This window comes from Tamandua tetradactyla, chromosome 2 (genome assembly GCF_023851605.1).
Source record: "Tamandua tetradactyla isolate mTamTet1 chromosome 2, mTamTet1.pri, whole genome shotgun sequence".
Classification (NCBI taxonomy): domain Eukaryota; kingdom Metazoa; phylum Chordata; class Mammalia; order Pilosa; family Myrmecophagidae; genus Tamandua; species Tamandua tetradactyla.
The window spans coordinates 195,133,825-195,160,771 of record NC_135328.1 but is presented as its reverse complement, the minus strand read 5'-3'; the positions used below and the strand labels follow the sequence as shown (position 1 = coordinate 195,160,771).

Genomic DNA, 26,947 nt, shown 5'->3' with positions numbered 1-26,947 from the left:
AGACAGGTTGGTCTTGTGGCCAAAGAAGCCCAATGTCTGCAAAGCCCTTTCATGACCCAGGCCCCCCAAACCTTGCCAGCCTCCCCTTTTACCCCTTCCCACTTGCTGCACCAGTGAGCTACCTGCACCAGCTCCTCTCTCCTGCCTCTGTGGAGGTCTTACCCATCGTGTACCTGTGGCCTAGAATATTGTACTCCACGCCACTACCTACTGCCTTCTCATATTGCAAACTCAACTTGATCAAATGTACTCTAATAGGCCTCTACTGGCCAGTCAGCCGGTCCTCCTCCAGACTTTTGCTATTGTGATGTTGGCTATGGGCTGTCACAATTGTTTATGGCTCTGTCCCTGACACCAGACCATGAGTACCTGGAGCAAGCCGGACCCGTTGCAGTCATCCTCAGTGCCCAGACATCAGGTGAGAATGTGGCACATGATCCACGATCAGAAGCAGCATCAGGTCCTGACGTTCACTACCTGGGCATGGCCTCGACCAAACAAGGCGGTGTATGTGTGGGTGTCAGTGTGAGTGCCTGCACACGCGTGCATGCATGTGTGTGTTGGGGAAGGATGGAGGTAGAAAGTGGTCCCCAGCCTGCTTATTCTGCATTTCAGGAACCACACCTGTTAGAGAGAAGCTTGTTGCTGCTTTATTGAAACTTTTTCCCCAACACATACAAAGCAATTATACAAGGGGCTGTTGGTGGGGAGCCCCTCGCGCGAACTTCTCCCTCCGTACTCCTTCACACAGACTCCAGAGAGCCTACATCTGTGGTCCTATCTCCACTCTAGGTCCGCTCCCTCAGGGACCCCTGGCCTCCAGGGAAGCAGGCAAAAGAAGGAGTGCTGGGACAAAATTTTCTCTGCTCCCACCACCAAGCATGGGCTCCTATGGCAGGGTCTGTGCCCACAAAAGATTTGCTTGTTCTGACCTGACCTGTGGATTTATTCCAACAAGTGAATCTGACTGATTTCAGGGCTGAATTTCTGCTTCACCGCCAGTGCCGTTGGGCAGAATTGACTCACCTACAACTGAATTAGCAATCAATGGCCTAGCCTGAGGGTTGGACTGACAGCTTGTTACTAAAGACAGCTGGTGATGGAGCTGACTCCTTCACCAAATCCACTGCCATTTGACTGCACTGACCAGGGGAAAATGAATAGGCAATAATTTGTTGATGATGACAGCTCTTTAGCAAAGCAATTGTGTGTTTGAAGCAACTGTTCCATGATTGAGACAAATTTGAGACAAATCCAGGTATTTCCTGGAACTAACTGCTGTATGACAGATTGTCAACTGTTTGCATTTTCCTTTGAAGTAACAATTATGCAGTCACTTAGAGGTAAGTACTGAATTGCCTAGAGCGGGCTGTTTGTCCTTGGACTGGATTAATTGAATGGTTTGGGGTTGAATTTGACTTTTTTATTGAATTGTATTAATAGTCTAAATTGACTGATGGTTTGTTGTAACAATAACTGTATAAGCAGCTATTTGAAAAACTTGACTACATATTTGCATATTGGAGGAGAGTGGGGCAAATAGATGGTTACTTGACTAAATTGCTGTGTGAACTGACAAGCATGTATAAACCAATGCAATGGACTGTTGTTTGGCCAAATTCTTTTACTGGATTGACAAGTGTGTTTTTGATTTGTCAATTGTTTAGGTAAACTGGTCAAGTTGTTAGTTATTTTACCAAACTTGCTGAATTTGGAGTGACCAAGCATTTAAACTAGCTGATCAAAATAAACCAAGTGTTGTTGGACTGAATTTTTGAGAGACCCAAGTCATCATTCAGCCTAAAAGTTGACCCAATTGTGAGCATCTTACAGGCCCCATGGGAGAAGCAGGCCAGCAAGGGGGACACAAATAGGTTGTCCTGAAGTCAGCCAGGTGGTCCACCCAGGCCACAGGAGCCACCAAAGCAAAGAAGCGGATTACCAGGCAGCTCCGTCCCTCCCAGCACCAGGGCTGGGGCCTGGCAAAGGTCACACAGCTGAGTATGGGGGTGGTGCTGAGTCCTCCTCGGGAATCTTGGTCGGCAGAGACAGGGCTTCCTCGTAGGATGGCAGGACCACCTGAGAGAGAGAAAGGATTGGCAAGAAGGATTACGATCCCAACTTGGAATCAAGGAACCTCGACTCCCACCTCTAGCAAAAAAGTGATGATGAGAATGTCTAGCATATATTGGAAACTTACTATGTACCAGGCATTGCATGCATGAGATAGGCACAGTCTCTGTCACTGTAGAGGGTACGCTTGCTTTTGCCTATTCAACATCAAGTTCCTCTTGTTTTGACTACAAGGTCCTGTTCTCCTTGGAAAAGCATTCTCAGTCCATGCGGTTTCACAATAACTGGTCCCATCCCTCAGACCAGGAATGGACATGTGACCTGGGCCTGGCCACCCAGAGCAGAATTTCATCCCCCTGGCTAACGTTATTGGTTTGGGGGTGGGCATGTGACCCAAGCTGGTCCCACCAGACACACTCCTAGGACTTTGGTTTTCCTTCTGGGTTTGCTAAGAGGGAAAGATGTTCAGCCTGGCAATTTGGGCAGCCAATTTGCTACCACAAGGGAAGGGCTGCCTGAATATGGAACCATCACTGATGAAAACAGAGTCAAGAGATGGAGAGTATAAGACCATCTTTTATTAGGACTCAGCCAGTCCTAAAATCAGAACTACTTCAGACTTTAAAGTTCCATGAGCTAACAAATTCCATTTTTTTGCTTATGTCAGATTGAGTTGAATTTCTGTCACTTGTAACCAAAAGTCTTAACTAGTGCTATTCCTGTTTCACAGAACAGTAAAGTGAGCCACCAACTATTTAAGCCAACTGTGTTTTTTCCATCACTTCTCCAATCAACTGCTACTAAGTGAAACTCATCTACCTAGAAAGACCCTTTCTGCTTTCTCAGCTAACTTGCCCTGACTGACTATCTAAGATTCGGTCAAATGTCACCTCCTCTAGGAAGCCTTCCTTGATACTTCAGATGAGCCCAGGTGCCTCCCCTGAGCTTCCAGAGCCCCTATGCTTCACACCAAATTGAATTGGGTATCTGTGTCTGTCTTCGCTCTGGACTGTGCACTCCTCTAGGTTGGTATGGCATCTTAGTTTTCTCTGCACATCCAGGGCTGGATATGAGACCAACAAAGAGTTGGAGACAGTAAATGCCAAAGGAAGGAAGGAAGGAAGGAAGGAGGGAGGGAGGGAGGGAGGGAGGGAGGGAGGAAGGAAGGAAGGAAGGAAGGAAGGAAGGAAGGAAGGAAGGAAGGAAGGAAGGAAGGAAGGAAGGAAGGAAGGAATAGAATCCTAAGACTATCAGAACTGAAAGGGATCTTCAGATTTCTGATGGCCCAACCCTTATCTTACAAGTAAAGAAACTAGGGCACAGAGAGGAGAAGGGACTTTCTCCACATCACATAATGAGTGAGTAGCAGTACTGGGACTTGCTCCCTGGCCAGGCTCACCTTCTGGAGCATCTTGGAGTTACTCCTCTCCTTGGCTGAGTTCATGTGCTTCACGAATTTGTAGCACCTCCATACACACTTGAACATGTAGACCTGAAAAAAGAAGCACCTCTCTATTCGTTGCCCCACGCCACAGACTCTCGGCGCAGCTCAGTGCTTTTCAGGACTCCTGCCCTGCCCCAACTCACTGGCAATGTTCCTGCAGGTGTTGCTTGCTCACCTTGGGGACTGGGAGCTCGCTACCTCCTGAGATGGCCCTGCCCAGCTTGAGACAGCTCTAATGGTAGGAAAAGTTTTCTTCAAAATTGCTTAGGATGTGTTGTTTTTGAAAAGCAGATGACGAAACAGATGCATCTACCTGACAAGACGAGGCTCTTCTTTCTTTTCTCTCAGCAGTTGGTGTGAGAACTGGGGAGAGGACTGTGCTTGGTTGGAAGAAACACACTGATAAGATTTCCAGCATGAGGATGAGGTCCCAGGGAGCAGGCTCAAGGGAGAACAGACAGCCCCCAAGCTGCTTCCTGACATCCAGTGGGACCCTTGTTTTATGGCATCTCACGATGGGAACTTAGTTATATAAGATGGGGCAGAGATAAAGATTTGCAGAGATAATGAATTATAGAGGAATGAGATATGAAGTTCCCAGGAAAACCAAGCCGGGAGCAATGGGTACCAGTGAGGCAGAGTGAGGGGGCAGAGAGAGGATACCCCCCATACCAGAGGATCACAGACTAGAAGAGGTACTAGGAAGGTAAGGTTGTGTGCTGGGAATTGGGGAGCTGTTCTCCAGTAGAGCATGCCATGTGAACCCTATATTTGTCTCCCCATGAAGCCTTCGGGAAAGTTCTCATTGCACACTCACTAGCGCATTTGTGCTAGGTTGGTTCTTAGGGGAACTTAAAAAGGAGTGAAGTTCTATTTCCAGTTTAGTACTGGGTGAGAGCAGAGACTGCTCAGGGCTTTAGATGAAAGGAGGCAGCTGTTTACATCCCCCCTGCCCTGAGCATAGAGGACAGACTGAAAAGAAATACACCCAAAAGTCAGCAGTCATGGCCTCTGAGTGGTTGTGAATGGACCTATTGTCTTCCTTCTAAATTTCCTCAATGATGATATATTACTTTAATAATCAGAGAAGAAAGAACACTTTTTAAAAGACTTCCCTTCTGTTGAGTTGACATTGGCCTCCGTATGGCTTCTGATCTCTGGAATCCCACAGAACTCCCTTAAACCTCTTCTCCGGGAGTGTCCCTTGGGTATTTGGAGACAGCGATCACATCCGCCTTCAGCCACCTCTTTTCCAAGCTGAAGAGTCCTAGTTTCCTTGACCTCCTCAGATGACAGCTTTCTTGCCACTTTGCCCTCCTGTCTGACTGCTGTGGACACGCTCCTGTCTGTCATCATCTCTCTAAACTCTGGGGCCTAAAACTGGACTCTCTTCTGGGCCTGAGCACCTTAAGAGAAGAATGAGACCCCTCCCCTCCCTTCTTCTCATCACCAAACTATTAGCATCTATTAATATGACCCCAGGTTCCATCTACATTTTGGTGTCAGAGTTACATAAAGCTATGACATGGGCAAAGCAAGACTTATTAGGCCCATGTTACAGAAGAGACAAGAGACCCAAGAGAAGTGTCTTCCAGAAGACCCAACCACACAGCTGGTGAGGGTAGAGCTAGGATTCAAACCGAGGTCTGCTGATTCTAATTCCAGACAGAGCAGCTTTCCCTGCCCCTGGATCAGGGTAACCTGAGGCCTGAGTGCAGATGGCTTTCACAGAGCCATTTCCTCTAGAAAGATGGTCCCCAAGGGTCCCAAGTGGGGTCAGAGGAGGGCTGGAGAAAGGAGCTGAAAGCAAGGAGGGAGGCAGGGGAGGAAACATCACCTTCTAACTGGCTGACATGGTCTCCCAGAGGCGGGGGGCAGGCCAGGGTAGCTCACCTTTAGGAAGAGGACGGTGATGAAGGCGATGGAGAAAATGATCATCACCTTGATGAACTGGTGGTGAGCCATGCCCTCCTGACTGGGGAGGTAATTCTGCAACAGATTGAAGGGGCCACATCAGAGCATCCAGCCACAAGGAGCTCCAATAGGGCCCACGCTTCCAGGAATACCCAGCCCTCTCTCCGCACACCCGGGGGCGTGGGGAGACACACTTATGGCCTAAGGAGGCAGGTGCTGTCATTAGCCCCATTTGACAGGTGAGAAAACCAGGTGAAGCAGATGCAGTGGGTGCCCCCACCCTAATCCCCTTCCCCCAGCTGGTGCACCCATCTCCCAGCTGCATGGCTATCAGCTGACAGTAGGCACCCCAGTGCCTGTCTGTAGAAGATGGTCTTGGCTCTTAGAGCCACCCTAAAGTCCCCAGGAGGTTGCACCCCTGCCCTAGGGGCAGCTTGCAGCCAGTGACTACCCAACTCAGGGCCCAGCACCCAGGCCCTCACTCTCAAAATACACATTCTTTGACACTCCCCCCTCCAAAACGTGAAGCTTATGCACCCCCCACTTCCGCCACCTTGGATGTGGACTGGAAGCCATTGTGCAACCTGACACGAGGTCATAAAAGGCCTTGTGGCTTCCTCCTTGCTCCTCCCTCTCTGGGGGCACTCAGGAGGGAGGGAGCCAGAGCCGTGTCCCGAGGACACTCAAGCAGCCCTGGTAAAGGGCCACGTGCTGAAGAATCGAGACAAAGAGCCACAGCCGCATGCAGGAGCCACGTTGGAAGCGGGTCCTCCTGCCCCAGCCGACCTCCTACTGCACCGCACAAGAAACTCTGAGCCCCAAGAGCCCAGCGAAGCCACTCCCGCACCCCTGAGCCTCAGCAACTGTGCGGGCTCATCAGTGCCTACTGTTTTAAGCCACTAAGTTTCGGACAGGTTGCTACACTGCAGTAAAAACTAGTATCGCTTCTGTGATGCATTTCACACTCCGGGGCTCCCTCGGGGATCCAGCGGGGCCGCTGCTGAAGTCACTTCTTTGCTTAGCTTCCTCCTTTCTATAACTTGCCTCCCTCACTCCCTTACAGTTTCTTCCTGAGAAATCTCTTGCACAAGAATCCTCCTCCCAGGCGCTGCTTCCAGAGAACCTGACCTAAAACGCTGAGACCGAGGACCTCGCCCCGGGGCCACACTGCCGGTGAGTGGGCGTTTCCCAGCCTCACTCACCATGTGGTTCATGGACTTGAAGTTGAGATAGGCGGGCACTTCCATGTAGGAGCTGCAGAGGGTCAGGACGCTCAGGCAGAAGTCCAGCAGCTGCAGGGTCATCAGCGGGACCTTGGAGGGGCCCTTTGGAGGACAAATGAGGAAGAAGAAGGAAAATCGGCCATTAGACTTCAACCAAGAAGCACAGGCAGGGTTCCTGGCAGGCCTTTGGCTTAAGAGGCTGTCTCAGCTGGAGGGCACACCAAGGACTCTCTCGTCCCACCCATGACTGTGCACAGAGAGAAACGGAAGCCCAGAGGACGTAGACACGTCACCAGCATTTACTGAGGGCTTACACTGAGCTCTCTCCATGCACATGTCCCTCTCTTAGTCCCAGGAGCTGCCACTGCAGATATATTTTATAGAGGAAGAAACTTGGGGTCATTGGAGGGGCTCAGGGATTTGCTCAAGGTCACTCACTGAGAAGAGGCCAAGGGGGATCCTAGCCTTGATGCCTGAGAGTCCAGAGCCCATGCTCCATCCCCTCCTGCCACCCAGGCTGGCCCCAGGCTCTGCTAGCCGGGGGAGGGGCAGCAGCAGAGTACTCACAGCCCTGGTCCGGGAGGCAAACTTGAGGTAGGCTGGCAGCTCGATGTAGGAGCCCAGCAGCGTGAGCAGGCACAAGAGGAAGTCCATGATTTGCAGGGACAGGAAAGGCAGGAGGTACTTCTCCCGGTTCTGAAAAGCAAGCCTGTTCTGAAACTCCCCTGCCCGACCAGATGTCCCCACATGCCCCTTGCCAGCAACTCCCCCTTGCTCTGGAAAACCAGCCCTCCCCCAAATCATCCACCCTAGGATAAGCTCAGATCACCCCACATGGATCCACCTGCCTGCCTCGGGTGACACCAGAGGGACAGGGAGAGGGTAAGGCCCAGCCCCAGTTGTGAGAAGCCTAGGGGTCATGGAGGCAGCACTGTAAAGTAACTGTCCCTCACTTGCTCCAGGGGCTCAAGGAGCAGAACTGACTCTCCGCACTCACAAAAACCCGACAAGGAAGGGCTTCATGTCCTTTCTACAGATGAGAAGGAATCAGCGAAGGCTTCCTGGAGGAGGGGGCCAGAACTGGGAAGGAATTAGGAGCAAGCAGGAAGGAAGGGGGGAGGATATCTGAGGCAAAGGCTCTGCCAAAACAATCAGCCCTTCCTCAGGGCGGGTCTGCCCTGGATGTGGTAGTTGTGGTGAGAGTCCCTGGAGACCAAGGCTGAAGTCCCTCTCCTCTAACTGAAAGCAAGTGACCACCGGGAGCTGTAATTCCTGCGCTGCTCCCGCGATGGGGACAAAATCACGGGAAGGTGGTTTCCTGGGTTTCACGTGGCTTGTCTAAAATCATTCCAGCCAAAACAAGCCAGACCGAAGCCTGGACCCTTCAGGTTGGGACCACCTGATCCATTTTCTGCGCTGGACCATTTGAGTTACTGCACAAGCGCCCGGCAGCCAAACCGCACAGGATGAGATACTTCCCCCGGGGTGCAGGGGCTTCCCCGGGGTGCAGAGAGTGGTCAGCCAGGGGAGTAAAGGGTGGCACTTCAGGCAAGGCAAGGACCTTCCAAACCAGCACCAATATGTCTTACTCTGTGCACCCTGTGAGAGCAAGGCCACCTGGCTGCACCAAAGGACCCTCGTTCTGGTCTTGCTTTCAAGCTGAGGCCAGGCCCTGGCTTTCTGCCTCTCTGGGTTGCCAAGAGGCAGGTGGGTTCCTCTTTTGCAGGATGTGGAGGCACAGCCCGTCTTGACTCTCCCAGCAGCTTCCCCTTGAGTCAAGGAGCCCTGTGGGTGTCTGGGTAGTGGTGTGCAAACCACTCCCTTCTCTGGGCCAATGCACACTCCCCACTTCTACCCAGTGGTTTGAGCCCCTTGGGAGGTGGTCCTTGTCGCACTGGGCTGTCCCTGCCTCTCTGAGGTCTGTCTTCCCCAATCGGACCATGAGCTCCTCCAGGACTTTCCGGAGCATGGGTCTCCCTCTGGACACAGCAGATGATCAGTGGATGGAATCAAGCTGGGCAAGTCCACTCTCTGCATTGCCAGGCATCCTCTCACCCACTGCAAAATTCAGTGCATTCTACGCTCTGTCCACACTGCAATGTGGCGCCTCCTCTTTGCTCTATTAAAATTCCCTGCCTCCATTTGCAGCTTCAAACAAGAAAGGTCACCAACCAGCTCTCACGGAAGTGTCGGTGATCAGTGACAGCTGTGACTCCTAACACGGAACCCAGGACTCCAGGCCCAGGAACCACATCCCTGGGTGGAATCGAGTTACCAAAGCTATGTGGGAAGATCTGTAGCAGGCAGGAGGGCTTCCCAACTCCCCACCCCTCAGCAGCCAGCGCTGCCTGCCCAGAGGGTATGAAGAGGGAAAAGGGCAGGAAAAGCAAGGGGACAGCTGGGCCTTTACCTGCCCCCTCGCTCCTCGTCCCCTCTCCAGCCCCCCACCCAGGCCCTTACCTTGATCACGCCGATCAGCAGGCTCAGGCTGATGACGAAAAGCATGGCGATGAGCAGGAAGCTGGAGAGCAGGTCGGCTGGAACACAGGGGAGAGCAGTGAGGGGCCCGGGGGTGCCGCTGGGCACCCCACCTGGGCTCCAAGGACCGCACTTTGAGAACTGCTGGTGTAGGGGATACGTAAGTGAACAACAGAGCCCAGGTCCCGTCCTAGTGCAGTTTTCAGTCTTGAGGGGGTAGCAATGACCATAAACAGAACACTTGGGGTGATGGTAAGTGTTTAAAGAAAACAACACGGAAGGATATTACAGAGGGTGGCGGGTGGGAGGGCGAGTGGGCATGCTGTAACCAGGGTGAGTCCGAGGAGGTGCTAGGAGCTGAGTGACAAGGAGCCGGCCATGAACCACGGAGAGAGTGTGCTCCAGGCAGGGGTCCCAAGTGAGATGGGGGCGGGCTAGGCGTCGTCGGTGTGGCTGGAGTGTGGTGAGCGGGGGCAGCATGGGGGAAGATGCTGTCAGATCAGCACGACGGAGCCCACGATGGGGAGTTTCAGTTTCACTCCAGTGTGAGGTAGCCCTGGCCGGGTTTAGGCAGGGGAGGCCCGCTGTCACCCTTATGAGCTGGCTGCTCTCATCACCTTGAGACTTGGGTGGAAATAAATGGAGCATTTCCATTTGCAGATGAAAAACCTGAGGCTCAAAGAGGGGAAGGCACTGACCCGGAGCATCTTCGTTTGCAGATGAAAAACTTGAGGCTCAAAGAGGGGAAGGGACAGGCCCAGGGTGGTCCAGCTGGAAAGGGGGAGAGCCTCAAACCTCAGCCTGTCTGCCCCTCGCTGGGGTCCCTCCCTCCCCACCCGCCCCGTGGCCTCCCCTGGACCTACCGATCCTGAGATAGCCCATCTGCGACAACTTGCAGGTGGCCTTGCCGTGGGCCACCTCCACTGCATGCTCAATGAACAACAGGACACTCATGATCTGGGGAAGGAACACAGAGCGGTCAGCCTGGCCGCACAGAGCCACCGCCTCCCCTCCCACACCAGCGGTGTGCCTTTGGGGCCCACGGGCAGCCATGGAGGAGATGGCATGCCCGGGCCCTGGGGCGGCCTGGGTGAAAGTGTGACCTTTACAGACAAACAGCTCCAGCTCATAACCCTGGGTCCCCACCTCCCCTACACAGCCCCAGTTCTCCAGGCGCCATCTCCCCACACAGAATAGCAAGACCATCCCCTCCCTTGTGGTGGGAGCCCTACCCCATTTTACTTGGCCTAAGTTAGCACTGGTCTCCAGACAGCCCTGCCCTGAAAACTGAAGCCCAGCTGACAGGTGACCATCTGTTTCCTTCCTGTGACCTTTGTAGCTTCCGAGCTCAGACACACAGTTCTCTCAACCCGTCTCCCTGTTGTTACATCCTGCTTGGGACGGGGGAAAAGACAGCACAGGAGGGTGACAGCATATCAGAGTCCCCTTACCCCATAATGTCAACACATTTTCAACAAGAAGAAGTCAGAAAGGTCATTGCCCAAATATCCCTATAGACTTGGAGAAGGATCAAAGGAGAAGACGTTATAACAGAGAAGATAGGATTTAACAAGTGAGTATATCTACTGGATCATTATATTGATATTTCTTTTTAGTCTCCAGTGTCTTAGAGCAGCTAAAAGGAAATACTTGAAACTGTGGAACTTTAACCCATACCATACTTTGAAGTGTGTTCTGTAATTGCTTGTTACAATGTATTGCTTTTGTACACAAATATTATATTGGCAATAAAAAATGTTTAAAAAAAAAAAGAAAGCGTGAAAAGGGGAGCCTGACACCACAAAGTCTGAGAGCCCTGTTCTAGGCAGCAGGGGAATCATTGAAAGATTTTAAATAAAAGAGTGACATGATCACACACACTAAAAAGAAGAAGAACAAGGCTTTGGAGGCAGACAGAGCTGGATTTCAATCCAGGCTTAGGTCCATGCTATGTGACATCGGGTAAGTCACCTCACCTCTTTGAGCCTATTTTCTCATCTGGAAATATGGCAATCACTGGATTTAATGAGAAATAAATCACTTCATGTTTGCAAAGCACTGAGCTCAGGGCCTGGCATAAAATGGGCGCTCAGCAAACAGAATCTGGTCTTAGCTGGTGCAGCTTACACAGGGTGTCCAAGTGGCACCAGGGGCAGAGTGCCAGGGGGCTAACAGGCGAGCTTGTTCTGCCTGCTGCATCCACCAGGTGTGGGGTGAACCAAAAAGACTTTGTTTCACCAGGAAGGGAGAAAGCTACCCAGAGCAGAAGGCTGGGGTGGCAAGGGCTGTGGTTGGCAGCCCCAGGAAGCAGCCCTGAGAGAGAAGAGCTGCTTCATTAGCTCCTAGAGACTGGACCTGGCAATTTCCCTCCCAGTGTCTCCTTTAACGAAAGAGAGGCCGATGGCAGCTCAGTCCACACCAGAACAGGGCACTCTGTGAGATAGTGAGCTCCCTGTCCTGGGGAGCAGGCAAACGGGGCTCAGATGAGACACGGCTGGGCTTAGAGTACATGAGCATCTACGACATGTGGCATAAGAAGATTTTTAAAGTCTCAAGAATCCAGAATTGCCTGAGATCTGGAAAGAGCCTCAGCGTCAGGCTATCCCAACATCCACGAGCTGGAAAGGACCTCCATCCCCTGTGCTTGGTTTACAAATTCAGAGAGGCAAGTTAGGTTGCCCAAGGACACACAGTGAATTGGGGGCACCGTGGGGATTGGACTCCAGGTTTCCCAGTGTTATTCCGGTGCCTTCCCTGTCCCCCACCCCTTGAAACTCCTTAGCCCCTGCTAGCCCCAACCCCATAGGGCTCAGATCCCGTACCTATGTCAGTAAAACCTTTTGAACACAACCCTCTGTATTTCTTTATTTCTAAATCATATGCATGTACTACTGCCCTGATTTGTCATGAACATTCATAAAACATACCCAGAAAAAAAATTTCTCTAAAAGTAATAAAATTTTAAAATTCTAACATTGTCTTCCCATATCCCTGGTTCATTCCTTCAGCATCACTCCACTTCGGAGAGCACGGCTCACCCCCAAAACCCCGCAACCCCTCCCTGCCCTCACGGGCCTGCCACCATGCCTGAAATCCCACCAGTAGCATCCGTTCCAGATGACTGGGGGGGCCAGGAAGGGAAGGGATGAGACATTTCCCCAGCCTCACCCAATGTCAGGTGTGTCACCTACACCATCTCAGTGACCCTCCCTAACCCAGGGATGTAAATACCCTTAATCCTCCCACCTCCATTTCACAGATGAGGAAAGTGAGGCTCAGAGAGGTCCAGGAACATGTCCAAAGCCTCTCAGCTGGTTCTCTGTAGAGCCGGAATTCGAACCCAGCCCATGGGTCCTAGATCCATTTCTCTACCCTCTCCACTGCCTGGCCAGCATCTGCCCACTTCCTGGCACTGCCTGAGCCCTGCCCACCTTTTCACTCCCATATCAAGCCCTCATGGATGAAAGGGGCATCCATCTCTAACCTGTGCAGTCTCCTCTCTGTCCCCACAAGGAAATCTAAGCTTGTAGGAGCAGCAGCAGGCACCAGAAGCTTCTTCACTTTTGTAAAGAACTACACATGTTTAAAAACCAGGACCACCCTTCATCCCATTTTATCTTCTCAACAACCCTGCCAGAAAGGAAATGAGGAAATGACCTGTTTTCCAGATGAGAATGCTAAAGCTCAGAGAGGACAGGGACCAGCCCAAGGTCACACAGCAAGGCAGCCTCACAACTTGATTCAGACCCTCTGCCTGGTCCCCAACCTTTTTCTGAAGGCACCACACCCCGGCTCTGGGAGAAGGCAGGAGGGTCAGCAAACTGTTCCTGAGCAATTCCCTAAGAGATGGTGGACAGGAACTAACACTTATTGAGCACCTACTGTGTGTTAAGCCCTGTACACACAGGTTTGCCCTGCAAGCTCTCAAAACACTACAAAGGAGGGAGCATTGCCCCCATTTTGCAGATGAGGAAATCAAGACTCAGAGAGGAGAACTCACACATCTGCTGTCACACAGCTGGTAAGTGGCGGGGCTGGGACTTGAACCCTGTGGCCTCTGCTCCCAGTGACCAGGGCTCTGCCTAGGGCCGAGCCTCTTGCTCTGGGGCCTGGCTCCTGGTCTCACCAGCTACCTGCCCACCCTCCCTTCCAGCAGCCAAGCCACAGCCCCGGGCCCTCGGAGCCCAGGAGACAGCAGCTGGGGCCTAGGTGCCCTCCTCCACTGCCTCACTGCTCTGTGACACTGGCCAGGTCTTGACTTCTCCCTGACCTCAGTTTCCTTCTCCAGTACTTGAGGAGAGGGCCATTGGGAGGATAAAGTAGGAAAGTCAGGGGAGCAGAACTGAAAACCGCAGCACATGGCCCCCAGGCCACCCTAGATCCCCTGACCGGCCAGCCACCCAAGGCCTGTGCCCCGCTCATTAGAAGTTCCCCATGGCTCCACCTGCGTACCTGACCAAGGGCTTTTTATAGTTCCCAGAAAGTACCTGGAGGGCCAATGCAAGGCAGAGAGAGGCCGGGAAACCCCAAGAGTCTAGACTTCCTGGCTCCCCTGGGCCTCACCTTTCCCCACCCTCCTAGTCTCCACCCAGACACAAGGCTGTCCTCTCCCTGAACTCCAACCCCAGCTCTGTGCCTTTGATCAAGCCACAGAGGGCCCTGGGCCTCAGTCCCTTCATCTGAGAAGTGGGGACAAACCAGACTGCCTCACAGGGCTGTGTGAGGCTCCAATGACATGCTGTGCAAGAGCCCGGCACAGGGCAACCACTCAGTGACAGGCTGTGACATGCTGCGCCCAAGCCTGGCACAGGGTAAACACTCAGTAAGTGCGCCCCGTGGGGCAGTGTTCCTTTATCTGTGTGGCGTTCACTCGCTCCCTCATTTATTGGTCCCATGAACGCTTTCAGAGCACCTGCCACCTCCAGGCCCTGATTAGATGAGTCACCAACCCTGGCCTGCAGGTGTCACGGTCTCCAGGGGAGGCCGATGGCTGAGCATTTCCTTACACTGCTCGATGTGAGCCCCACGGGGGACATGCACAGGGTTTGGGGTACCCATGGAAGGAAAGGCCAAGGCTGTCAAGGAGAGTTTCCAAAGAGAAAGGCCTGTGTGGCCTTAAGGGAGGAATAATTTCCCGCTGGACAGTAGGGGAAAGCATTCCGGGAAGAGGGAACAGCATTTGCAGTGGGTTCAGATCCCCCCAGGAAAACTCAGAGGAGCAGGGGTGCCTCTTCTCTGAGACAGGAACGTTATCCCTTATCACCAGTGGGGAAGTGAGGCCCAGAGAGAGACAGTGACTGGCCATGGGTCACACAGCAAGACTGTTGCAAAGCCAGAATGTAGCCTTGGGCCTCCTGACACCAACCCAGGGCTCAAGCTGTGAGGCCACCTCGGTCCTGGCACCGCCCAACTGGCCCCATTGCCGCCCACAACCTCTCTGTTCCCCCTTTCCACCTCTTCCCTCTGCTTCCCCCTGGTTTCGGTCCCCTTCTCCACCCTAGCCTCTCCCTTCTTTCTTAATTACAGGCACAACTGCCCTAAGCTGAGCTATGGAGGAAGTTACCAAGAGGGCAGAAGAAACTTTTTTCTTTCCCCTGGTGGCTCTGAGAAACAGCCAGCAGCTTGATCAGAGAGAAAGGGTGCAGGGGCTGTAGGCGGAGGGGACAACCACAGGTGGGGACAACGGGGGTGCTATTGAATATAGCGGTAGCGACAATGGCAGTGTCGCTGGGGGCCGTTGCGGTTAGACTGGTTATAGTGGACATGTCGGCCAAGGAGGGGGGCTCAGACTGGGAGGGGGTGGCCTCATCTTGTGCGGGAGCTCCGTGAGGTGATGGGGGGGGGAGGGCAACGAACCTGTGCTGGTGTTAAGAGTGGTGACAGCGGAGGGGCCCCTGGGCGTGCTGGGGCAGTGGCGACGGTGGTGACAGCAGCAATTGTGCTGGGAGGGGTAGTTTACACAGCAGGGACAGCAGTGGGCACAGAACGACGATGCTGATGACACTGAGGTGGTGGTGACACCAGATGCCTGAGTGTGGGGTTTGGAGGCCAGCACCCACCCCAGGAAGGTGGGCCCACCCTCTCGGCCCTCCACGAGGCTCAGGAAGCAGGCAGGCAGAGAAGCACCCTCTGAGATTTATGGGGGTGCAATTACAGAGCGAGCCTCCTGCCCTCAGGAAGCACCTAACATGCCAGTGGCTGCCTGAGCCTGTTCTCGCCCATTAACATCATTTGCTCCGCAAAGCAAACACGCGAGGCCAGGACATGCCCCGACCTGACACGAGGAAGCCAGGGCTCTGCTTGCAGGCAACGCACAAGCAGTCAGCCCGGACCGCACAAGCAGTCAGCCCGGACCGACCCAACGACAACATGCAGTTTGCAATGTGTTCCGAGTGCCACACCCCTACCTGTCCTTCTCCCACCCTTTGTCCCTCCCCCTGGGTCCCTGGGTCCTGCTGCTCAGGGGCCTGGGGACTCGAGGCCTCCTTCACACGTAGGAGTTATTATTCTCACCCCCTGCCCCCAAGCTCAGTCCCCTCCTCTTCACCTGCCCAGCCTGTGTTCCCGCAGCACCGCCACCGGCCCCCGACCCCAGAGCCGCCCACCTCCGGCCCCAGTCTGGGAGGAGGATAGGAAAACGAGATGCGTCAGCATCATGAGGAAGCTTCCCCCGCCCTGAACTTCCTGTTTGGACTGATCACGAGGTGGGCAGGGGAAGGGACCAGTTGCCCCCAAAGCACTATCTCCCCAGCCACCTTCCCAGCCAGCCCCGATACCATCGCGAGGCCAAGCACTCGCAGCCCCAGCCTGGCTGCCACAGCTCGGACTTCCCCCCTGAGACTACTGCCCTCCCCCTCCTGCTCTCTTCAACCCCATCCTCCTGCAGGCAAAGGCCCACCCTCCTCCCCACCTCCTCTCGGCTGGGACCTGTAAGAACCAGGCAGACACAGAGGGCCCTGTACTTCTGTTTCCTTGTCTGTAGAATCACGAGAAGAATCCATCTACCTCAGAGAGTGCTTGTGAGGAGTAAAGGAGAGGGCGGTTACCAGGAGCCAGAGACTCAGAAAGATGGGCTGGCCAGCAGAAGTGCCTGGGGTGTGGCACCAAAACCCAGATACCGGTGCCCACATGGCTGTTCTGTCTGAAATAGCCCAGACTGGAAATAACCCAGATGGCCACCCACGGTAGAATGCATAAATGCTCTGGATATATTCCCATAGTTGAATATTATACAGCGGTGAAAAAGGATGCGTTACTGCCGCACACACCAATGTGGATGAAGCTTGCAAACGTCATGCTGAGAGAAGCAGCAAAAGAACAAGTGCTGTCTGATTTCATTCATAGGAAGTTCTAGAACAGGTGAAGCAAATGTGTGTTGCTAGAAATCAGGTGGGGGGGAGTAGCGATGAGGGGGCCCCTGGGTGCAGGTGCTGGTCTATTCGTTGATCAGGGTGGAGGTGACATGGGTGTGTTCACTTGGCAAAAATGCATCATATGTGTACTCTTTTGTGCTTTTCCATATATAAATATTGATAAAGGTTTACAAAAATAAAATAGATACTATATGGCACCTGCTTTGTGTCAGGCCTTGGAAATTACAGAGGGGAATCAGGCTGGACCAAGCCCTGCATGAGCCTCCAGGCCAGAGAGTACGAGGTGCAGGGACCCAGTGTCAGGAACTGCCCTGGGACATGGGGTAAACCCTGGAGCTCAGGAACTGTGAGTAGGGGCCCAAGGAAGGCTTCTCAGAGGAGGTAAGACTTAGAAGAGAATTGCTCCCAGAGCACAGAGGGCACGGGGCTCCAGGCAGAGGGCATGGTATGAGCTAAGGCGAGAATGGATGAGCCATATTCAGGCAACTGCAAGAAATTTCTGTTAGTGAGCTGTGACTTGGAGCCACCTCTGTGTCCGGCAGGTGGTGGCCCTCAGGAAATGGGCCTACTGCATGCCCACTTGGGGGGGGGTGCTTAAGATCCTGGGGGACTCATGAATATGCTAGGTTACAGGGGCTGGCAGAGAAGGGAAAAAGAGCATTGCAGGTAGAAGGGACGGATTATACAAAGGCCGGGGGAGCAGAGGGAACATGTTCAGCTGGTGCTCTTGGTGGCTTATCGCCAGGCAGTGCAGGAAGAACACAAAGCAGCACGGTGCCAGGGGAGCACTGCACAGGGAGCAGCTAACCCCGGTCCCCAGCCTGGGAAGACAGAGCACCCTCCGCCGAGCTCTCCCCAGCCAGGTCTGCCTCCCAGGTCAGCCCTCCCAGACCTGCCCCAGTGCCAGGAGGAACAGGGCGCTAAGAGGGACACTCCTGGCCCCAGGACTCCCAGCAGCAGTGATGTTTTGCAGAGGACAGGAGCTCATCAAATCTCCCTCCATATCCAGGCAGTTAGGAGCTTGGAGTGGGCCCGCAAGCTGGGTCCACACCCCCATCCCCTCCACTTCCCCCAAATATCAGGATGGAGAAGCACCCTCAGCCCTCACACCAGTCCCATAAACATCTCTTCTCTATTTCTCTCGAGAGCCCAGATCCACAATGCCGATTAGGTTGCTGTTTCCACTACCGAGGACTGGGACTGGGGGTTGGCAGGCGGCCCCTGCGCGCACACACACACACACACACACACACACACACACACACACACCTTCCCACTCCCTCCTCCCCAGCCTTGAGAGGAGGGCTCCATTCTTTCTCCCAGCCCCACCCCCCACCCCAATTGCACATGAAAAAATTGAGATGGAGTCTTTATGCACGTGGGCTCTGTGTTTCCAAGGACAAGGACCCCCCATTACAGGCGACCGCCACCCCTTTGCTCCCAAGAAACCTGCCCCTTCCCCGCCTCTGTATGGAGCAGCCGGGGAGCCTGGGCCCACGTTCTCCATCCTCCTCAGGCTGCAGGGTGGCTTGGCTTCTCTGAACCTCAGTTTCCTCTTCTGCAAAGCAGGGGCTCCAGTGGCAGTGGCATTTTGTGGGGCACTCACTGTATGCCAGGTACACCGGGTTTCCTTTGAGACTCTGAGTGACCCTTCAGGTCAGGCTCATTGATTCTCATTTGGCAGGTGAGGAAACTGAGGCTGGGGGATGGGTGCCTCGACCCCGGGCATGGGCTTGAGGTGTGTGCCTCCCAGCTCTGCTTCCTGCCTCAGTGGGAGTTCTGTCTCCTCCTTTCTCCCGGGCCGGGTGGGGTCCCCTGGGAGACCAGTAGCAGCCCCACAGTGAGCTCAGAGCCAACCCCTGGTTCTGGGCCGTTGCTCACAATAAAGGCCTTGCTTCTGGGGGGCTCAGGCCAGTTGGCAAGGGTGGGGCCTCGGCCCAGACCAGCCCTATCCTCCAGCCCCAGGACCCAGTCTAGGTGGGGCCCCAGCACCCTCACGAAGAAAAATCCCCCTCCACCCTGGACAGGCACCTCCCCCAGCTACGTCCCTCTGCATCAAAGGCTACCCTGAGAGCAGTAGACCCCTCCAACCAAGGTGACCCCTGACAGCCAGGACCACCACCACCTCCCCTTCCCAGAAGCCCCTTCCTGGGGTCTGAGAACCAGGAGGTGGGGAGGGGATGAGGGCCAGCCTGGGGCCGGTCCTATCCAGCCACCCACACAGGTAACTGCCCGGCACCACCCGCCCCACAGTCCGGGTGCAGCAGGAGGAACTGAGTTCTGCCCCTGACCCCCTGCATACCCTAGAAGTAAGGAGTACAACTCAGGCCCCGCCAGGGCCCCGCAGTCATGGCCCCTGGGGAAAGGAGCCATGACTCCTACCCTACCCCCGCCTGCCCCCACCCCTCCAGGACTGGCACAGAGCAGCTGTAGCAGAGAACAAAGCCTCTAAACCACACGGGGGCACCAGGCGTGAAGGTGCAGATTCTTGCAGACTCTCAGCCCGTTGGGGGCTTCCCCTACACAGCAGTTGGAGCCTAAAAATAGGCCCTTTCAAATGCATAAGGCCTGCAGGGCAGTGTGTTCCCACAGTCCCCTCCAGGCACTCGCCTGCCAGCCCCTCATTCCAGCAGCACTACTTAAGTTTAGTATCAGGCACCCTTGAGGCAGGGATCACCGGACCCATTTAACAGATGAGGAAGCAAAGGCCCAGACAGCAAAGTCTCAGGTCCACCGTGAATAAGCGGAGATGGGTCTGCGATTTTCCAATCACAAGTCACTGCCCCCAAAGCAGAGAGGAGCTTCAAGAATTTGGAGGCCAGACCAAGGGGGCTTCCTGCAGCAGGAAGCTTCCTGTGAGCTGGTGCATTAAGAAGAAAGGAATATGGAAGGCTAGTGAGGAGAAGGGCCTCCCAGACCACCCAGCCCCAGGCGGTAGGCAAGGAACTCACTTGTTCACCTGCTGGCTCATTCCAAGTCCCTACCCCACTTCCCTGTGTGACCTGGAACAAGTCAGGGGTCCTCCCTGGGCCTCTGTTTCCTCATCTGTACAACGAAAGGATTGGGCCAAGCAGCAGTCCTCAGACATCCTTCAGTTACCTGAAAGAGTCCAGGGACTCCATCCAGTCTCGCCCCACTGCACTCACCCCTGCCAGCACCCCACACCTCGCGCCCATCCCTCCCCAAGTCCACGTGGGCTTTCCCACCTCCAGGCCGATGCTGGAGTTTCTCCCTCTGCCTGATGAGCTCTTGTTTCCCAGCTTAGCCAAGTGAAGTCCTTACTCATCCTTAGGACCCAGGCCTCCCTCGAGAAGCCTTTCCCAAATGCCCCCCACCCCTGGGCTGGGCTAGGGCCCCTCTTGTGTCGCCATAGAAGCCAGCACTGTCATCTCTCACAGTCACTACCGCAGTTTTTCCTGGGCGCAGCCTGGAGCTCCCCAGGGGCTGGGCACGTAAGCACCCATGAGAGAGCTTATCTACCTGCATTTGAGGGCAATCGAGGCTCCTTTTTTATTTTTTTCCATCAAGGCGCCTTTTTAAGTAATAAAAGCGGCTTTACATTTTTGTACAATTTCAATAGTAATGCATGTGAGCAACAAAATAAAATGGTATATTAGAAAATAAATATGCAGGAGTCAATATTGATATAAAGAAACGATTTAATTACTTAACTAAAGGAGGGTGGGAGACAAACCTCCCAAGAATTCCAAATAATTTATGTAGATCCTCCGCCCTCCAGGAGCTCAGCTCCCCTCTCCTTCCGTGGGGGCTGGGCAGAGCCACTTTCGTCCAAAGTGTGCATAGAGTATGGAGAGGGGGAGAAAGATTTGCTTTAGGGTGGAGAACCCTGACCAAGTCAACGTCCACGGTAAGTCCTTCGATGGTAAGTTCCCCGACACAATATGACACGGACAGCTCACTGCTCTGGTCTTTCACCCCAAAACCCATAACCCCAGCCCCGTCATGAGAGAACATCAGCGAATCCCGACTGCGGGATACTCTAGCCAGCACTCTTGAAAACTGTCAAGGTCATCAAAAACAAGGCCAGTCTGAGAAACCGTTTCAGCCGAGAAGAGCGTAAGGAAGTGTGACAACGAAATGTAATGGGACATCCTGGGGCGAGGGGGATTCTGGAACAGAAAGAGGACATTAGGGGAACAATGAGGAAGTCTGAATAAGGTGTAGATTTCAGTTAATAATAAAGTATCAAGGCAGGTTTGTTAATTGCCACAAATGAACGTAGAAATGCAGGATGTTAACTATAGGGGAAGCTGGGCATGGGGTCATGGGACTCTGTACTACCTTCACGATTTTTCTGTACATCTAAAACTATTCTAGAATTGAGTTTATTTCTCTAGAAAGTCGTACACGCCCATTGTTCCAAGTGTGGAAAGTACAGAAAAGTAGAAAAAAAATTGAGCTCCCACAACCCTGTAAACCAGAGATAAGTGCGGTAGGCATCTGCCGCATCTCCTCCCCGCCTTGTTTTGACATATCCTGTTTCTACAAAGTTGAAATCTTAGAAGGTGTAAGCTTTTCATCTGGGTGGGGGTTTCTAAGAGTGGAATTCAGGGAGGCGAGGTCAGGGAGGGAGGCTGTTTCCAGGCTTAAGACCTTTAGGTGGTCCCCACCTCCTGCCATGTCATCGACTTGGGACTTGCTTTCAGCGGAAGACAAGCCTAGGACCAAAGAAGCCCATTTAAGGAAAGTCTTTGACTCCCCTCCACGGGTAAGCTTAGGGGAGAAGTCTTTCATGGCCCAGAGAATCCTCTGCAGAAACCCAGCAGCATCCCGAGGGGCACCCTTCAGCCAGAGGCCGAGGACCCCAGCTGCCCCAGCTGGACACGCGCACGTCTCCCTCAGTAACGCCCCTGATGGCTCAGTAAAGCATGGCACCATGGCAGGACACCCAGGAGCCCGATTTAGCCCTCCCCAGGGAGGCTGGGTCCACAAATAGTTCGCGACGCACAAGGCCGTCGCCCATGGCCAGCTCCAGATGACGCACCACCATGGCCAGCAACACATCTGGGTGTCACCTTCTTTTTTTCCACCCAGATGTTCGTGGCCCTGTCGGCACACCTGTCACTCGGCTGCGGAGCTCCAGGAAAGCCCCCAAGCCCTGCCATTTCTGGGAAGGGGCACAGGCCTCTCACCTGAAGGAGCAGGACAACAATCCCCTACTGGAATCAACCCAGGAGCTCAGCCCAGAGATGACCGCCTGGGCCAGTTACACAGCTGCCAGGCCTCTCTTCTGTTCTTACGCCTTAGCCTTCTCTAGAACATCCCGTGACTCCCTATGTCTTGCATTATAAGCAATTGTTCTCCACTGGAGGCATTTTGTCCCCCACCCAGGGACATTTGACAATATCTGGAGAAAATTTTAGGTTATCACAACCTGGAGGGGCGGGGGTGAAGACGGAGGGTAATACTGATGGCATCTGATGGGTAGAGGTCAGGGATGTCACTGGACATCGTACAACGCACAGGACACTCCCCTACAGCAAAGAATTATCCTGCCCACAATGTCAATAGTACTTCAGGCTGGCCTCTGTAGTGCCCCCTGCACAAGCCACCATCATTCAGTTTCTGCATCTTTGCACTCCCCACTGCCCATGGTCCCCACAACCAGACGGACTCCTCCTGCCAAGGTACACCTCCTCCAAGAAGGCTTCCTTGATCACTCGGACCCATGTGTTCTCCAGCATTGTGGGCAGAGACTCCATTTCACTTGACCATTTATAGGCTTGGACCTCAGGTGTTCTGATCAAGAAGAAATCTCAAGAGCCTTCCAGTCTGAAGCTTGCAGGGGACACATCCAGACCCAGGCAGCTTACAAATACATTCAGCCTGGCCTACACTGGGACCCTTATTTTAACTCAAATCAGTCACCAGCATTGAAACATCAGAAGATGTGACATAAAAGCCTTAATTTCCTGCGTCTCTAAAAGCCAGAAGAGCGCTGCCCCGGGCCCACACGCTTTCATGGCAAAAGTCAGAGGAAATGAAAGCAGTTGCCAGGGTAGACTGAGCACAGGCTCCCTGTCCCCATAGGCCCATGGGAGCACTACCCTCATTTACATGACCTGCCCGGCCCCGGGAGGCCTTCGAGCTTGAGACCTCTGATCCGGTCACACCCCCTGCACACCATGCCGTGCACACTTTCTGAGACTGTTGCACCATCTCAGAGACCCAAAGGCTTAGGGAAGGCCACGGCCTCAGGGTCACTCTTATGTTGACAGGAGCTGGGCAGTGCAACCTCTGAACTCCTCCAAAACCAACATCCTTGGATCTGAGCACTTTGCTCCAGGTGTGCCAGCAGCAGGCGCTGGGTCTGACACCTGCTGGGCCCCCACGAAGGGAGCAGCATGGAGGCGACCCTCCCGGCCCGGGGGAGAGGCAGCCAGCCCTCTGACCAGCCGTGTGCCCTCGACCACATCCTCGCACTTCTCTGAGCCCCCGGATCATACCCATGTCCCAGGGTTGCCATGGCAACCAGATGCAAGTCTCTGTCCTTGCGCCCTTATAGTACATCACATACAACACAAATGCCTATGATATATACAATACATTATCACACACTTGGTACACAACACACAAATATACACGCCACATATAAAACATCACACATACAGACATGCAACACACACATATACATGACACAAACATTGCATACAATACAAACACGTGACCAGACATACACAACACATGACACATGCTTGGTGCACCACATGCACAACACACATCATGCACATATGCACACACACACACCCCAGTACAGGTGCCTTGTGGGCAGGAACCAGCCCTGGCTCATTTCTCTCCTGGCTCTCCCCACTCCTGTGGTCTGAGGCCTGGGAGGTGCCCATGGACAGTACAACTGAGAACGGGGGTAAGAGAAACCCCCACATCGGAGCAATTGATCCTCTCACCTCTTCTCCTGTCTCAGGCCCGGAGAGAGGCCTCACACTCGGGACAGGGCAAGGCCAAGGCACTGTCAGTGCTCAGGGAGTCACTGCCAATTTGACCACTCCCTGGTGTGCAGCTCGGGTCCTCTCTCCCCAAAGCGCTGATGCTCCTTCCAGGACCAGACCTCACGCACCAACCTCTATCACAGCATCAGGAACCCCAAGCAACAAACTCCCGAAGTCACTTAGCCATCTGTCAACAAATACGGAATTCCTAGCACGTGCCAGCACTGTGAGCTCCTAAAAGGGAAAGGGCATTCCATCGCACTGGCTGAGCAGCTACTATGTGTCAGTAACTTCAACCCCTCATTCTCCTAAACACCCAGAGGCAGAGAAAGCATCCCCCTTCCACAGGGACTGAGATAGAGAGAAGTGACCATCCAGGCTCAAACAACTAGAAAGTAACAGAACCCAGGGTCAAACCCAGACTTCTCCAGTTCCAAATAGCAAAGCACTTACTATGTATGCATCATGCATGGAACCCTGATACTAGTTCTGATTCTCCTTCTGTTAAATCAAATGGGGCTCGGTTGGTTTCGGCTAGTGTTGCTTTATATAGATTTCAGCTCTCTTGATCCTCACAATCACCCTAAAAGATAGGTAATTTTCTCATTCCCATTTTTCAGACAAGGAAACTGAGGCTCAGAGAGGTTAAGTAACTTGTGCAAGGGCACCCAGCTAGGAAGTGGGAAGGCCAGGATTTGCATGCAGAAGTCTGGATCCAGGGGCTGTGTGCTAGCCTGGGCAGCACCACCCCTCCGAAGGCTGAACTCTTGTCACAGCCCTGCTCTCTCTGCCTGCAACAGGAAGCAGATGCAGCCAGCGCCCAACAGTTTACAGCAGCTGACCACAGCAGGCTGCCTTTAGGCTGGTTTTAAGGAAGCCCTTCCAGGTTGGTAAGGAGCTGTCAACCACAGGCCCTAAGTCACCCAAGAAGGAAGGCTCTGGGGCCTGGGACGTCTGGGAGTGGTCAGGAGTTGGGGGAGGTCTGGACAGGACAGAACAGAGACCCCGATCTTCAGCCACCCCAGACTGAGGGGGAGCCTCTGGCCCCTGGGGACAGGCAACTGGCCCAGAGTCACACATGAGTTACCAGAAGACAAAGGCTTCACACCCAGGCAGTGCACACCGCCCTCCAAAGAGGAACTGCCGAGAGCCGTCATCCCCCTTGGCCTTGCCCCCCAGGCAGGGTACCCACTAACAATCCCAGGGTCCCCGTATTTCTTGGGTGGGGAGAAGGTAGGGGGTTGGCGGAGCTGACAGCTAAGATGACTCGGGCCCCTCTGTCCGCACTGGAAGCCCAAAGGAGAGACTCCCACTGCTCTTCCCCGCCAGCCGCCCAGGCCCCACAGGACGGGTGGGGGCTGTGCCTGTGGCCCAACCCCGGGTCTTCCCTACAACTCCAGCCCCATACTTCTCCCAAGATTCCCAGCTTCCCAAAGCACTCCGGTGCCTGCTCTTCCGTTTGCACTCGGGTAGCCTCGTGGCTGCTATTTTGCCCCATTGAACAGAGGCCAAAAAATCACATTCACTTGGAAGCAGAACTTCTAGTCCCACCACTGCTCTGTTCCTGGGGCAGCTTCAGTGTCCATCCCCACCCCCCCACCCCCCGTTTACATAGAGGGAAACTGAGGCCCAAGCAGGGAAGGGATGTGTCCAAGGCCCCCCAGAGAGGTGAGCAGGGCTGCACCCGTTTGAGGAGTCCAGCAGGTCAGGGCCCGTGGCACACACGCACACACGCGCACAGTCTCCCTGGGCCTGCCCCGACACTCACCACATGGTAAATGGCCAGGGAGGTGGTGGCAATGCGGACATTGAAGCAGCAGCAGGTCTGGCGGACAGCGGCCGTGCGGGGGGCCATGGTGTTTCAGTCCCCTTCTCTGCGGCACTGAAAGGGAAGAAGCTGAGTGCCTGGAGTGGGACAGAAAAAGGGAAGCTGCCAGCTGCCCTCCTTCCTGCCTGCCCCTTAAACAGGCAGGGGCAAGGTCGTCACGCCTGGGGCGGGGCAGAGAAGGAACTGGGGAAGGGCCACAGCCTGGCCCTCCGCCGGGGGGAGGGGTTCCCCCAGGGAGGACAGACCCTCACCCTGTAAGCGCCCTCTGCGCCAGGCCTGGGGTTAAGCACTTTCACCTGCCCTGCTCACTGTCACATGCCGACACTCTCAGACACAAGAACTGTCAGCAAACCCATCTCCAGATAAAGAAACAGTGATCCAGAGAAGCCATGGGGGCACTCACCCAAAATCATTCCCCAGTGTGCTGGTAGCAGGAGGCAAACCGAGATCTGTCTGGCTGCAAAGGTAACTACTGCCTTGTGTTTCCCACGTGTCAAGAGCCCTTCTAAGTTTGCTCCTGGATTAACTGCCTCAGTCCTTACCATCACCCTCTGAGAGATGTATATTCTTATCCTCCTACCCAGGTGAAGAAACTGAGACATAGAAAGGGAAATCAACTCATCCAAGATCACACAGCCAGTCTGAGGAGGTACAGGGATTTGAGCCCAGTATGCCTGGTTCCAGAAGCCACCCCTCTACAACCCAGCTTCAGAGAGAAGCATATCCCTCCTGCATGCTGAAGAAATGTCAAGGGCTTCAAATCAAGACGGAAGAATAATTACTAAGCAAGTCCTCTAGTAAACATCAACCATGTGCCAGGCACTGGGCTGGGTCCTTCCCCTGTCTGGGCCAACACATCCTCATAGCAATCTGGGAAACTCTAGATCAAAACCCTTTGTAGGCCTCAAGAACCCCTGACACTCACATGCAATCAGGAATTCTTCCCCTCGCTCCTGAAAACTGTCGGAATTCATAAACCATAACTACTATGCAAGGTTCAAAGGGATTTATACTCTATTCTCAGGTGATAAATTATCCATATTGTAATAAAGAAAGGGATCATGGAGCGCTTGCAAAATTCCTGTAAGAAGTCCTGCTTTGTCCAGAAGCTGAACTCACTTACCATGTGAAGCTTCTAGTGGAGAACAGAGCAGGTTGAGTCGTGAAGTCCCACCCTCAAGATAGATGATGGAGTTGGGATTGAACATTACCACCGCCCAGCATTTCTGCATCAGGAGAGGTTATAAAAGGTCCCAAAGCAACTCTTTCTGGCAAGCATTGCTCCATTGGACCCATAAAACTTGACTGGAGGGCTTGATGAAACCCTTCTCTGTTTGCCAACGAGACCAAGGGGAGCCTGCCAGGCTGGAGCTCCAGAACTGGGCAGCCACAAGGTGCCAGGATTTGAACCCAGGCTGCCACACTCTTAACCACTGCACTGCACCAGGCAGCAACAAGGCCTGCGAAGAGAGATTAATAAGGCTTGGGGAGGAAGTAAGGAAGGGATTGGCCATTTAGATGGTCAGGGAAGACTCTCTAAGGTGGTGACGTGTGCATGGAAACCTAAATGAATTCTGCCCCCCACCCCTGCCCTACAAGTGGGTCTCTCTGGGAAGGGGGCCCAGGCAGATAGATGAGTGTTGGGG

The 26,947-nt window shown here is 53.8% G+C and overlaps 1 protein-coding gene and 1 long non-coding RNA gene across 2 annotated transcripts; one reads left to right on the top strand and one right to left on the bottom strand.

Annotated features, from left to right (window-relative positions):
• Positions 1-337: 337 nt before the first annotated feature.
• On the top strand, positions 338-4,566 carry LOC143674606 (uncharacterized). Its single transcript, XR_013171126.1, has 4 exons — positions 338-418; positions 2,973-3,098; positions 3,678-3,755; positions 3,866-4,566. It is a non-coding gene; the product is annotated as an uncharacterized LOC143674606 (long non-coding RNA).
• Positions 628-25,451, bottom strand: LAPTM5 (lysosomal protein transmembrane 5). The gene is made up of 8 exons (XM_077150539.1): positions 25,242-25,451; positions 9,996-10,089; positions 9,115-9,191; positions 7,222-7,350; positions 6,634-6,756; positions 5,411-5,506; positions 3,473-3,565; positions 628-2,079 (listed from the first exon to the last, which is right to left on the bottom strand). The coding sequence occupies exons 1-8, from the start codon at positions 25,326-25,328 to the stop codon at positions 1,990-1,992; spliced, it is 789 nt and encodes a 262-aa protein (XP_077006654.1). The 5' UTR covers positions 25,329-25,451; the 3' UTR covers positions 628-1,989.
• Positions 25,452-26,947: the final 1,496 nt, after the last annotated feature.